We start from the raw sequence: 14,650 nt of genomic DNA, 5'->3' as shown, positions 1-14,650 counted from the left end.
CGACCAACCTTTTCTTAACCTTTCTTCCCTATGTCCAAATTAGTTTGCATCAGCCCATTCATTCATTGTTCTTAACGAATATCACTTTAGAAAAAGTGAACACAGGTAACAAAGAAGCATATATATTTTCCAGGAATTTCCTCACCATTGATGAGATATGGGTGGTTGCAGCATTTGCGCAACTCCATCATTGTGTTGAGAAGATTCGGCATGTTGGTGTGACCTGCCCCCTTGGAAAGGAAGGAGAAATTCTTTTCCAGAATAGCCCTGTAGTATTTCTTCTGGATGTTAGTCAGTTCTACCTCAATAATAGTTTCCTGCTTGGGTGCCAAGTTTTTTTCAACATCCTCTTTAAGTCTTCTTAGCATCATTGGCTTGAGAATGGCCTGTAGTTTTTGAACCTATAGTTTAATATAAAAAAAGAAATCAGTAACATGAGGAGAAACATCTTACATTATGAGAAAACACACACACACAAAAACTAGAGCTTTCTAGTGTCTGAGGAATGTAAATTTTGACAATGGCACAGATGATATAAACAAGGGATTAAAAGTTCAGAATGGTCCTTGATGCTTATGGCCACAGGTGTCCACCTTACATGTGCATCTTTTTTCATCCACCTTACATGTGTATACTATTAGACAAAATTTCTTACCTGTTCCTCTGTCTTCAGGTCTCCAAAGTCCTTGAGAAATTCTGATTCTGATGGAAATTGTGAAGGTTCCAAGAAATGAAGCAAACTAAAAAGTTCCTCCACAGTATTCTGCAATGGTGTTCCTGTGAGTAGCACTTTATGTTCCTAGAAATGGAGAAAACAGAATGACATTTATTAACACAAAGAAATTCTAGGGTCTTCCATTAGGTCTAACATCCTTAGCTCTAATTTAGCTATAAAATGATGGCAGCACACCAGATTGTTTTCTTTCACTTCGCCCCCGTCTTTGATAAGCACAAGACACTGAAGAAATCCCTTGGCATTAAGTTCTTAAAGTATTATAAGCAATATTTTTACTGACTGTATATGCATATTCCCCCATACCACCCCAAGATATCTCTCTTGGTAATGTTCCCATGCTTGACTATTACTATTAGTTCTTTGTAGTTGCTTCTATTGAGGTTAACCCTTTCAACCTAGCTTTGCTATTATAACAAGCTCTGACAAAGAAAATATAGCAGAGATCATATGATGTGTTTCAGAGCCTAGTTTCAAGGTCTTGCAGCTGCGATTTTTGTCCTCTTGGAATACTGCTCTGAAATTACAATATACAGAAGCCTAACCCGGCCCTTGGGAGACATTCCAGGTGCCCCAGTCAACAACTAGTGTCAACTGCCTGCAACAGAAATATTAATGACTCCAGGAAAGTCCATCAAAAGAACAGCTTAACAAGCCCCAGCCTAAGTAGCTGGGTTGAAGAACGGTGAAAAATACAGTTGTTTTAAGCTAATAAGTTTTGCAGAATTTTGCTACCAAGATCAGGTAAACAATATAGTTTTTCACTTCCCTTCCTGGTTGAGAATCACTAAAGCTCAACTGATTTCTAATTCTAAAGATTATGATTTTCAGGCTAGCATTCCTGCCGCTCAAGATAAAAATGCTGATTCTTTTCTCTGCCAAATTAACACAAAAAGTTAATCCACATCAAAAGTTAGCATGGACTACTTACCAGGTCCATGTGCTTGAGACTATCCAACAGCTTGCAGTTACGGTTCTTCAGTCGATGGGCCTCATCAATAATGACACAACGCCATTCAATCTCACGAAGCTCAGGACAGTCTGATAGAATCATCTCAAAAGTGGTGATGAGGGCATCAAACTTGTACGCACCTGGTATGAGGCGCCCCTAAGCATGAAGACAGTGAAGTCAGAAAAGGCGTAATGTGTACCTAAATGAGGAGCACTTCTGAATTATGTTTCTGTAATGAGGCAGGTTTATTATAAAACACAAACTGGTCCCATGATCACCCTCCACTGCTACCTATTTTCCTGATAAACTAAGAAAATCAAATAACATATAATACATTGCTTCAATATATTTGGCTTTGTGGAAAAATGAGAGATCTCACTGAATACATGTGTTTAAGTACATCTGCCCTAGATCTTATGCTAGTTAACAATCAAATCCATAAATATTTGGTAATGCTGAAATATTCAAGACAAAAATCAAGGTGAAAATAGTTAATACAGAAGAATGTTAATACTAATTACTGTATAATTGATAGAAGAATCAAATCACTGCTTTTTAAAATATATTGATTTATTTATTTGAAAGAGAGACAAAGAAAGAAACATATTTTTTTTGAAAGAGACATATTCTTACCTGCTAATTCACTCCCCAGGTTAACACTAAGGGTGGGTGTGGCTGAAGTTAAGAGCAAGGAACCCAAGCATTTGGGTCATCCACTACTGCTTTTCCATAAGCTATTAGTAGAGTTGGATCCGAGAGTAGAACAGCAGGGACTTGAACCAGTGCCCATATGGATGCCAGCACTGCATGGGCAGCTTTACTCATTACATTACAATGCCGCCTCCAAATTAATAGTGCAACTGTCACTATGCTGTTTGGGAAACTGCTGGAGTCAAGCAAACAGACACCACCAATAACACAAACACCATATCAGAATACTGGCTCAAGTCATGGCTGCCCACTTCTGATCCAGCTCCCTGTTACCATGCCTGGGAAGTGGAACACAGCCCAAAAGCCTGAGGCTCTGCCACTCACACAGCATACTCAAATGGAGTGCCTGGCTCCTCTCTTCAGCCCAGCCTAGTTGCAACAGTGATGATCATTTGAAGGAATCCAGCATATGGTAGATTTCTTTCTCTCTGTGTCCCTACTCTGTTACTCTTCCTTAAAAAAAGTTAACAACAACAAAAGAGGGAGGGAGGGAAAACAATACAGTTTAGCACACCTACATCCCATACTGGAGTGCTTGCATGTAGCTCCTTAATGTGTTTTCATCTCTGACCGTCAGCTAATGCACATACTAGGAGGTAGCAGGCAATGGCAAATGGCTGTGTCCCTGCCATTCACGGAGATCTACACTGAGCTCTGGGCTCCTGGCTTTGGCTTGGCTAAGTTCTGGCTACTGTGGGTATTTGGAGTCTTTGTCTGTAACTCTGACCCTTAAAAATGAAATAAATACAAGCTTTTTAAAAAAGAATATATTGGAGGGCTGGTGCAGTGGCTCAATAGGCTAATCTTCTGGCTTATAGTGGTAGCATTCCACACAGGCACTGGTTCTAGCACCAGCTGCTCCACTTCTGATCCAGCTACCTGATGATGGCCCAGGAAAGCAGCAGAGGATGGTTCAAGACCATGGGCCAATGAATCCACATGGGAGACCCAGAAGAAGTTCCTGGCTCCTGGCTTTGCATTGACTCAGCACTGACCCTTGTGGCCATTTGGGAAGTGAATCAGCAGGTGGAAGATCTCTGATTCTCTCTCCCCTCTCTGTAAATTTGCCTTTCAAGTAAAAAAAAAAAAAAAAAAAAAAAAAAAAAAAAAAGAAAGAAAGAAAGAAATCAGGAATTAGTAAAATAATAATAATAATAAAAAAAAAGGGTTAATGCTGTGGTACAGTGAGTAACTGTCCTAAGCATGCCATATGGGCATTGGTTTGAGTCCTGGCTTCTTCACTTCCAATCCAGGTGCCTAACACTGTGCCCGGGAAAGCACCAGAGAACAGTCAAGTACTTGGGCAACTGCCACACATGTAAGAACTGAATAGAATTCTAGGCTTCTGGCTTCTACCTGGTCAAGACCTGGCCTTTGCAGCCATTTGAAGAGCAAGTCAGCAGATGGAGGATCTCCTTCTTTCTCCATCTCTGCCTTTTAAGTAAACAAATATTTCTTTAAAAAAAAGTCACCAGTGGTAAAATTGTGGTGTAGCATGTTAAGCTACTGCCTGCAATGCCAGCGTCCTATGACTACTAGTTTGAGTCCCAACTGCTGTACTTCCAATCCAGCTTGCTACTAATGCACCAAGTCAACCAGTGGAAGACAGCGAAGTGCTTGCCCCTCTGCAACCCATCTGGGAGACCTAAATGGAGTTCCAGGCTCTTGGCTTCTGCTTGGCCCAGCCCTGCCGGTAGTAGCCAAGGCAGAATGAGCCATCTGGAAAAGTCCTCTTTCTCTCTCCCTTCCTTTCTCTCTATAAGTCTGAGTTTTAAATAAATAATTTTCTTTTAACATGAGAGAGAAAAGAATGTTCTGACCAATAAATGATGAAATGATGGATACTATCACGTTGAAGTCCTTAAACAGTGGTTCCAGGCAATGATCTAAATGACTAATAACTGACAAAACACAACTGGTGGAAGTATACAACATTATTGATGAAGCAGCATAACTAGATTCCCCCCCCTACCAAATGAAGAACAGTCCTGTGTAACAAAATGTTTTCAGTGTTAAATGTAGCAGATAGCAGACATACTGGATAGCAAGCTCTAAACTTATGCATTTGTATGAAAGTATCAGGGACTGTTAAAAGGCACCAAGGGGATTACAATCAGCAATCGTCAGACTACAGAAAACCCTACAGAACAATCATCTGGTTTCTTCCAGGGAAAACCATAAAAGAAGAGAATAAGGGGGACCCAAAAAGGCGCTTCACGAAACTGGAAGAAAATGCAACTAAAATATATAAAGCTTATTTGGTGCAAAATTCTTTGGTGGAATCCATGCAGTTTTGTCATAATCTTTTTTTTTTTTTCATTAACTGTTCAAAAACCCCTCAATAAAACTGAGACTAGAAATATATTAACTGATAACAATACAAAGACCTTATTTACAATCCAATTTATGCAATTTCACAAACATTAAAGACATTCACAAAAAGGGACAATGGTATTTGATAAGGAATGTCTGGATTTTTTTCAAGTGTAATAATGGTATTTGCCGTTTAGACATAAATACTGAAATCTTTAAAGATTAAATGAAGGAATATGAGGTGTGATATAAAATAGCCTGGGAAATGCAACAAATGGGTAAGGGAACACATGACCCAAGAGTGACCATACTGTTAACTGGGTGATAGTTACACCACATTTTCAAATTTCCACAGAAGAATGAAACGATTTGGACAAAAATTTCATAAGGCTTAGGGGACAGGGCTGGTGTCATGGTACAGCAGGTTAAGTGGTATCTCAAAGTGGGTTAGTTGTTTAAGTCCTGGCTGCCCTGCTTCGGTTCCAGCTTCCTGGTATTGGACATGGAAAGGTAGTAGACGAGGCTCCAAGTGCATGGGTCGCTGACACCCACACAGGAGACCAGAATGGGCTCCTTGCTTTGGATTGGCCCAGCCCCACATGTTGTGGCCATTTGGGAAGTGAATCTGCACATGGAAGATTTCTCTTTGCCCTTCATATCTCTGTATCTCTTTCAAATAAATAAAATGAAAAATAAAAGTTTCTCACTGTAGGGATTAAAGAATTACAAAGTAGCTAGAACTTTATTCTAAGAGATAATTTTAAAACTATCAACACTCTTAAAATTTCATGTAAAATGTGTATTCATAAAGCCAGAATTTTCACTGGCTCAAAATTTCTTTCTGCGTTAAAAATAGTAGTCAAAAAACAAACCTACATTACTGCTGTATAAAAATGCCTTAAATCATATATGCAAAAAAAGCCTCAATAGAAGTCTTTTATTCGTATGTGGTCCCTAAAGTACCAGTCATCTCATCCTACTCTCCTTAATCCACAGCATTCCCAAGACACACAACTCACCCGTGAATCCTTGCAGTACATTTCATATTGCTGAATCATCTGCCGACTGGCCAGACTGCCATGATACACAATTGTGTTCATCTCAGTCCATGTATTGAATTCTCGCTCCCAGTTGGTAATTGTTGACAGTGGGGCAATTACTAAGAAGGGGCCATGGATGCCCACATTATATACCTCCTGTAAGAAGGCAATGGACTGAATAGTTTTACCCAATCCCATCTCATCAGCCAAGATGCAGTTCTGCCTACAGATTCCCCACAGGGAGGGAAGGAAAAAAAGAAAATGATGTCAAAAAATATTATCTTTACAAAAGGACACATTAAGACATTATTTCAAAAGAGAATGAGTACAAACAATCCCAGACAAAGCTTTCATCTGGTGGGTCCTCTCATTTACCTGTTATACCAATTAAAAAGTAGCCAATTGACCCCTTCCAACTGATATTCCCGTAACTGGTTTCTGTTTTTATATTCATGAGATAGCTCCAACTTCTTCCAAGCACTTGCCTGAGGGCGATTCTAAAAAACAAGAGGAAATTTGCCTAAAAGGAATGACACTAACAGAATAAGACTTACAAGGCAATTCTAGTAGTTCAAGTCAATTTAAAAATTTCACTGCTTGGTTTAAAACATTTAAATGTATGAGTTAATAAAGACATATTTCTTTAAAAAGATTAAAGAAAGAAAAACCTGCTTTTTTAAGATGAAACTTATAAACATATTTTGGAAATAAGTGAAAATATTTTTTAATGCAGTTTCTACTTCAAACTGAAACCAAGTAGCAGAGGAAACAAACTTCTCTATTATTCTGTGTCTTCAGCTTTTGTATGTTGGATGTTTTCTGTAATAAAAGCTAAATCAACAGAGATTACACAGAGAAAAAAGTTAATCATCACCTATATAGAACTTTAGGCTCCTAACAAGAGGGAGAACCTTGTTTCTTTTTCCTTGTACAGCCAAGGAAATTCTGCATATTTATCACAGCCATACAAAATTATCAGCAATAAAAATTAGCCTGTTAAGAGACTTACTGAATTCAGTCCCGCCTACTGTTGCCTGGGCAAAGCCAGACCAAATGATTCTGCAGGCCTTCTTGGCTCACAGCTAGATTTTCCGACCCAGGGCCTGGCATGGCAGCCTCACGGCTAAAGTCCTCACCTTGCACATATGGGGATCCCATATGGGTGCCAGTTCTAACTCGGTGGCCCCGCTACCCATCTAGCTCCCTACTTGTGGTTTGGGAAAGCAGTCAAGGACCACCCAAAGCCTTGGAATCCTGCACCCATGTGGGAGACCCAAAAGAAGCTCAGGGCTCCTGGTTTTGTTTCAGCTCTGGATGTTGAGTGGCCACTTGGGGAGAGAATTAACAGACGCAAGATCTTCCTCTCTATATCTAACCTTCCAATAAAATTAAATAAATGAATCTTAAAAAAAAAAAAAAAAAAAAAAGAAAGAAAGAAAAAGAAATTCCCCACCCAGCTCTGCATATTTCAAAATGTAAATGTACTTACCACTCTTTTGAGTTCTGGGTGCCTTGACTGGATCCGTTTAAATTCTCTAATCTTGCCTTCATCAACATCCTCTTTCAGCTCCCATGTACTATCTTCATATGGCAGAGAGCACCATTTCACTAGGTAGTAAATTACAGGCTAGAAGAAAAGAAGCCAATGACTATATACATACTTTGTTCTGTGCTGCGGGTATGGGGTAGAAAATGACTATAAAGTCCGATCACCAAGTGTTGATACACAAAAGCTACTGAAAGAAATGGCTAACCACACCAACCATAGGGTCCCTTACTGATACACTGTGGCTTTGATAACTCTTTTCATCTGAATATACTCTAGACTCTATACTCTGAATATACTCTATACTCTAGAACCCTAAATGCTAACACATTATGACCATCCACCAAAAAAATTGAAGGAAAAACATAAAAAAAAAAAACCTTGTCTTACATTCAGTTGAAATTAAAGACTATCAGTTAATCTCATATTTTTCTCCTGGCATTAATTAGAGTGGAATTATTAGGCTACTTGCAGGAGGAATAACAGAGTAAACCTGCTGGAGCATACCATGGCTGACAACACTGGACTTTTGAGCACACATATAGAAGTAAACAGACTTCCCTGTGAAACGCAGGAGATAACAGGCCTCAATGCACACAGGTAACTAATACGAGTAAAAAGGAAAAAAAACACTGAAACTCCATCTATAATGCTTTCTACATTTGGCATTTCTCTATAAAGGTCACCCCTACTTTCAATATTCATGATCACTGCACTTGATGAATGAATTTTCATTTTAGGCATACATAAGCGAGAATGATTTAGTGTAATCAACAAGAATCCCTAACTATCAACTCATAGAACAACCAAAATAGCACGCAAAGGATTTGGTGCTCTGCAGTAGTGGGTAAAGCCACCACCTGCAATGTTCGCATCCCAACCAGGTGAACGCTGTGCAAATTCTGGCTGCTTCACCTCCTATACAGCTAACTGCTAATGGGCCTGGTAAAGCAGCAGAACATGCTAAAAGTGCCTGGGCCCCTGTACCCTCTCTGGTGACATTCTCCCAGCTTATTACTGGAACAATCTTAGCTGTTGTGGCCATTTAGGGAATAAACAAGTGAACGGAGTATTTCAGTCTCTATCGCTATTTAACACTGCCTTTCAAATAAATAAATAAATCTTTAAAAACAAACTAGCAAGCATAAATGTGAAACTGCTTAATCTACTCACATATCAGAGAATTCCTAGAATTAATGTAGCCACTTTTATTCCCACACATTTTATTTCTGTTGGAAGACAGATTTAGAGAGAGGACACAGATCTTCCATCCACTGGTTCACTCCTCAAATGGCCCCAATGGCCGCAGCTGAGCTGATCCAAAGCCAAGAGCCTCTTCCAGTTCTCCCACATGTTTGTAGGGTTCCAAGACTGTAGATTATCCTCCCCAGTTTCCCCAGGCCATAAGAAAGGACTTGGACAAGAACGGGAGCAGCCAGACACAAACCAGCACCCATGTGTGATGTAGGAGCTTTCACGTGGAGGATTAGCCAGTTGAGTCATCATGCTGGCTCCCAATCTAACCAATTTTTAACCTTTTTGTTTATTATAGTGAAAAAGCTACTCTACGGGCCCAGCAGCATGGCCTAGTAGTTAAAGTCCTCACCTTGAATGTGCCGGGATTCCATATGGGCACCAGTTCTAATCCCGGCAGCTCCACTTCCCATCCAGCTTCCTGCTTGTGGCCTGGGAAAGCAGTAGAGGACAACCCAAAGCCTTGGGACCCTGCACCTGCGTGGGAGACCTGGAAGAGCTCCTGGCTCCTGGCTCCAGATCGGCACAGCACCGGCCGTTGCGGTCACTTGGGGAGTAAACCATCAGACGAAAGATCATCCTCTCCGTCTCTCCTTATCTCTGTATATCCGACTTCATAATAAAAATAAATAAATCTTTTTTTTAAAAAAAGCTACTCTACACATAATCATTTTCACGGATCACATATTGCCAGCATTATAACTTACTTTTCTAAGGACTATAATATTTATTTACGCTATTATGTAATATAACATGGATGACAAATTAAACCCACTTTGGAGAGGGAAAAAAATAGATATACAGAATGTTATTATCCAATACAGGGAGTATAAAATAAAAGTATCAGGGTAATAAAACATTTTTATCTCTCATGACAGTTGTAACACACTCCACAGGGGCCTAATCAAAGACCAGCCATTTTTGGAAGGCTAAGCATGGCAGTATAGGGTTATGATTTCCAAGGCTGGAAGACTAAGATCCTGAAAATCATGAGAAATGAAAAATAGCTAACTATTCTAATGATTGGATAGATTATTCTCCATTTACCTCCAGAAATGAACACACAGTAACTCCTACTCCCAGCCCCAGAACAGATTGCATGTATCTGAAGCACAAGAGAGCAGGATTCGAAGATGGTGAATCAGAATATGTCATGGACATTTAAGGCTCTGAGTGACCACCAAAGCTTATCCAGTAAACTTGGGAATTTTATAAGACAAATCTGATTTGTAGGCCGTAGTGGAATGATATACAGGAGCAAGTCATTGAGATCATGAACAGCCCAGCTATCTAATCCTGCCCTGACATTTTAACAAGGTTCTGTTTTCTCTTTTAGTCACTGTGTATGAAGTAGCCATCTAGAGTGATAAAAATTTTATTTGTGAAATATGACACGGCAAAGCCAAGCCAACTACTACTAGAAGTGAAAAATGAGTTTTAAAATAACACTGGTTCATAATTTAAATAGAAGTTTCAAGTAAATTTAAAAGACAGAATGTTGAATTCATTAGTGGTTTAGATCTTATTTGACTTTGAATGAAAACTGTAAAAGATGGCTTGTGAAATTGTGTTAGCAAATGTTTTGCATACATAAAGTATGCTCCCCAAACTAAGAAAGCTTTACACAGCAATTTCCAAATCAAGCTACACAAGAAAACCCCTTGCGAACCAACTTTAAAGATACTGCAGCCCACTCCAGACTTACTGAATCTGAACTTACTGGAACAGGATTCTAAAATCGATTTTAAAAATCATGCATTCAAATACAGCAGGTGTTTTACTGATAAATAAAAAAGGCATCTAGTAGTGAGTTCAGGAAATTCTAATTCTCAGCACATCATGTGAAGAACGGTAGGAGCCTTTGCAAGCATTTTTATATCCATATACTCAAGAATGTATGAGATATTACCATCTCTTACTTTATGAAGGAAAACAAGACCAGAGTGAGTGACTTTTCAGTACTTAAAGCTCCTGAATGTTTGTATTAATGTGTTTCTCTCCCTACCCTCTTACCTCCCATCAACTTTCTAAGGCTCCCACAGAAAAAAATCAGAAATATGTTTTCTTTTCTTTCTTTTTTTTGGAAGAGATTTTTCAGCTATAGCTAAAAAATAAAGGATTGGCAAACAGGCCAGTAGAAATCTGTAAGGAACTCATCCTTTTTCTCCAAACCGCAACTCACCTCTCCATTGTCCTTGTCAATACTGTGAGACTCATCTAATATCCTATCCACCTCTACGTAGTCTGGATTAAAGGGCTCTTCATCCTAGATGTCATGAAACAAAAAGTAAGGGCAAAAGTGAAAATCATTACCTGACAACCCAACCCCTTCACTTTACCTTTGGCATATGGTTTTATTTGTAATTTATTTTTTAAATTTTTTAAATTGGAAAGACAGATATCCAGAGAGGAGGAGAGGCAGAGAGGAAGATCTTGCATTCGATGATTCACTCCCAAGCAGCCTGAATTGAGCCAATCCGAAGCTAGGAGCCAGGAGCTTCTTCTAGGTCTCCCAAGAGGGTGCAGGGACCCACGCTGTGGGTGGTCCTCAACTGCTTTCCCAGGCCACAAGCAGGGAGCTGGATGGGTAATGGGGCCCTCCGGTACATGAGCCTGTACCAATATGGGATCCGGGCATGTGCAAGGCAAGGACTTTAGCCTCTAGACTACTGTGTTGGGCCCTATTTATATTTAATTATATTTAATAAAATATGATGGAAGTTTTTCATTTTCACAATATCAAATTCTACCAATTTTGCTGGGTATATGCTTATTTTCTCACGTAGTATCAGAGAAACCATCTTTCCTCCTCATCCAGGGCGTATATGTTCTAAATTCTATCCATGTTTCATAAAAAAAGTTGACTGTGTAACTGTTATAGTTTTTAAAAAGTTTTCATCTACTTGAATGGCAAAGTAACAGAGAGAGCAGGGAGAAAGAGAGAAAGTATGGCACAACCATTGGCTCACTCTCCAAAAGCAAACAGCCAGTACTGGGACAGTCTGAAAAGAGGAGCCTGGAACTCCACTGGAGTTTTCCATGTGAGCGTTGATGGCCCAGGCACGTGAGCCATGATCTGCTGGCTCCCAGGATGCATTAGTAAGTAGTTGAATTCGAAGGGGCAGTGCTGTATTGATTGGCACTCCAGTGTAGGATGTGTATACCCCAAATGGTGACTCACACACTGTACCATAACACTTGCAGCAAATTCCACACTTCATGCTTCCATGGAGGTACTTCCTCACTGAATCACACCTATAACTTAGAAATGCTCTGCCATTTCACTCTTTACAAAAATCTTCCTTAACTCTACATCCTCTGCAATTAATTTTGTACTCTGCCCCATACTCAAACCTTTCCCAGAAATTATAAGTATGTTAATTTCTTTAGCTCCTTCCTCTATCCATCCATTCCATCCTTGCTTCCACTTGTACCACACAATTACTTTGTTACTCTGTCAAGATCCTCAATAATCTCCAAATTGTCAAATACAATTTAAGCGACATTGTGCCAATACTTAACTAGTAGTAAACCTGAATATGAAAAATTAAAGCTCCTTTATTACTATTTCTATTGATACCGGATTAGAAAGCCGAGAAAGGAGGCAGCACTGTGATGTTAAGCTGCCGCCTACATCACCAGCATCCTATATGGACACCTGTTTGAGCACTGCTGCTCCACTTCCAATCCAATGCCTGGAAAAGCAGAAGATGGTTCAAATGTTTGGACCTTTCACCCATGTGGGAGACCTGGCGTGGGTTTGGTCCTGACCTGGCCATTGAAGACATTTGGTGCGACAATCAGCAGATGAAAGCTCTCCATCTCTTCCACTCTCCATAACTCTGCCGTTCAAATATATAAAATCTTTTTTTTTTTAACAGAAAACCGGGAAAATGTTCTCCCTTGATGATGCTATTTACATCTACAGATACCATCCACAGCTTCAGAGACAAAACAGTGCATCAAGTGGACCAGAGGTTGCTTGATCCATTTTGAAAATGTTTCATGCACATTGAGCAACTTAAGCTCAGAAAACTCCAGGGTAGTGAATGATTAAAATTTATATCCATATATAAAAGTCAACTTTTAGGTAATTAGCAAACTTTGACAACCCCAGTAATTTTTGCCTTTATGAGAGAAAAAACGTCGGTAAGTGTTGTTAATTACCTCATGGAAGAAGTGTCTCATTTGTGCCATTTTGGTTTTGAAGCGCTTTAGTTTCTGATGAATCCTCTTATCTTTCTCTAGTTGGGAGATAGTAGCCCATTCACAGTGCAGATAGGAGCTGAAAAAAAAAAAGGAAACAGCCAGTTACAGTGTGAGAAATGGAGATTGGCAAGTAAATGTTTGAGACTCTGGGATTAGCAGAAGCAAGCATACAAGTGTGTACATATTCTGAGAGATACCTTAGGTCAGTGCTTCTGAAATTTCACTTTGTACTCAAATTGCCTGGCCTGAATGTTCTTGAAAAGTTTTTTTAAATAGCACTCACGTAATGCTAATTCTGTGGTGCATTCACAACACTTTAAATAGTAAATTTTAATAGCTGACTAAGAAGATGATAGGAAACTTTTATCAGGAACCACCCTCATCCTACCTTTTAACAAGAAAACAGAAAGAAGTCATGTCAGTTCCCAAATTTCTATCTAAATAAGCCATTTTCCTTATTTGAAACATCAATTTGTGCTAGGAGGATATAAAAATGGGATACATTCCCACCCAGGATATTCTACACAGGAAGAATTTTTACAACCCTGTGGAGTTTTGGGTGAAAAGCTTTTTGCACAGATCACATACTAGTTCTTGTACTTGACAAAGAATTCTTCGGCTTCAGTGTATTGTCCAGAAGGAAGCTAAAAAGAAAGGAATTACAGTCACTGATCCTTTACTCGATAAAGACTTAATCATAATCAAAAAATGGCAGACCTTCACACTGATCCCCTCTGAATATATTGACTCAAGCACCAAGGAACTAATCTGGCACTTCAGTACTAGGTATATAATTAGAAATATGCCATTACCCACTCCAAAAATGAAAGTGAAAAAACGGGTCTAAGATAGCTCTTGTTTTGCAGCCAACTACAACCCATCATCTCACTCATCTATTCCCTCACTCATCTAAGGCTGCTCAATATACAAAGCCTGTGAATGGAACAAAATGGTTGATCTGTCAAATTCTCACCTCCTTCTTCACAACCCGCATAGAAAGCACTTTGTCTACAATGGCTGCATCTTCTTCACTGGGATTCTCCTGTAGAAAAAGAGGTAGTCAGTCTACAAATGACTATAAAGACCTGAACCAATTTCGCAGGTGGCTCAAGCTCTCAGCTCACCACAAAGAACTGCATGGAAGGCAAAGTCTCGCCGTCTGGTTCTTGGACAGGCTCAGGGAGGATAGGCTCAGGTTTTATTGGCCCAGTTACATCTACCTCCTCTTCTTCTTCATCATCTGTGATTTTTATATCTAGGTCCTCAGTATATTTTTTTCGCTTAACTTGGCGATTTGAGCGTCTTTTCTGTAGAGGAAAAAAAATTGAAACAACTGGGAAATCAAAACTGTATTCTAAAGCCGCGGAGTATAATATACTTTACACCAGGAGCAAAGCAACAATGCCGTGTTTTTGTTTTTGTTCTATAGTTCTTTTTGTTTTAATAAGTGGAATTTTTAAAACAAGACTTACTGATTTTTATTGGGAAGTCAAATATACAGAGAGAAGGAGATACAGAAAGATCTTCTGTGTGCTGGTTCACTCCCCAAGTGGCTGCAACGGCCAGAGCTGAGCTGATTCAAAGCCAGAAGCCAGGAGCTTGTTTCAGATCTCCCACATGGGTGCAGAGTCCCAAGATCTTTGAGCCATCCTCTATTGCCTTCCCACACCCCATACAGGGAACTGGATGGGAAGTGGAGCAGCAGGGACATGAAACAGCACCCATTTGGGATCGCGGCACATGCAAGGTGAGGATTTAGCCACTAGTAGCCCCCAAAATGGGGCTTTCTTGATTAGTACCTGGTCACTCTGTATGAGACAATGCTTGTGCGCACACATGTTCTCTTGCCACACAAGGTACTATGACATGTAACAATCCTGACAGGAACAATG

General features: G+C 39.7%; 1 protein-coding gene across 9 annotated transcripts in view; it reads right to left on the bottom strand.

Annotated features, from left to right (window-relative positions):
- Nucleotides 1-14,650, bottom strand: part of CHD8 (chromodomain helicase DNA binding protein 8) — a 73,936-nt gene that overhangs the window by 16,701 nt on the left and 42,585 nt on the right. For all 9 annotated transcript variants that reach the window (XM_040969857.1, XM_040969866.1, XM_040969864.1 and 6 more), the window contains 11 exons: nucleotides 13,883-14,065; nucleotides 13,732-13,800; nucleotides 13,347-13,402; nucleotides 12,717-12,834; nucleotides 10,732-10,815; nucleotides 7,239-7,376; nucleotides 6,125-6,246; nucleotides 5,729-5,972; nucleotides 1,665-1,841; nucleotides 656-799; nucleotides 146-401 (listed from right to left, as the gene is read on the bottom strand). In XM_040969857.1, coding sequence (XP_040825791.1) covers nucleotides 146-401; nucleotides 656-799; nucleotides 1,665-1,841; nucleotides 5,729-5,972; nucleotides 6,125-6,246; nucleotides 7,239-7,376; nucleotides 10,732-10,815; nucleotides 12,717-12,834; nucleotides 13,347-13,402; nucleotides 13,732-13,800; nucleotides 13,883-14,065 — 1,591 coding nt within the window. The remainder of the gene's footprint in view (nucleotides 1-145; nucleotides 402-655; nucleotides 800-1,664; nucleotides 1,842-5,728; nucleotides 5,973-6,124; nucleotides 6,247-7,238; nucleotides 7,377-10,731; nucleotides 10,816-12,716; nucleotides 12,835-13,346; nucleotides 13,403-13,731; nucleotides 13,801-13,882; nucleotides 14,066-14,650) is intronic.

Source organism: Ochotona curzoniae, unplaced genomic scaffold (assembly GCF_017591425.1).
Source record: "Ochotona curzoniae isolate NIBS_2020 unplaced genomic scaffold, NIBS_Ocur_1.0 scaffold_4701, whole genome shotgun sequence".
Classification (NCBI taxonomy): Eukaryota; Metazoa; Chordata; class Mammalia; order Lagomorpha; family Ochotonidae; genus Ochotona; species Ochotona curzoniae.
Note: the sequence above shows the minus strand (reverse complement) of the source record. Positions and strands in the feature narration are given on the sequence as shown.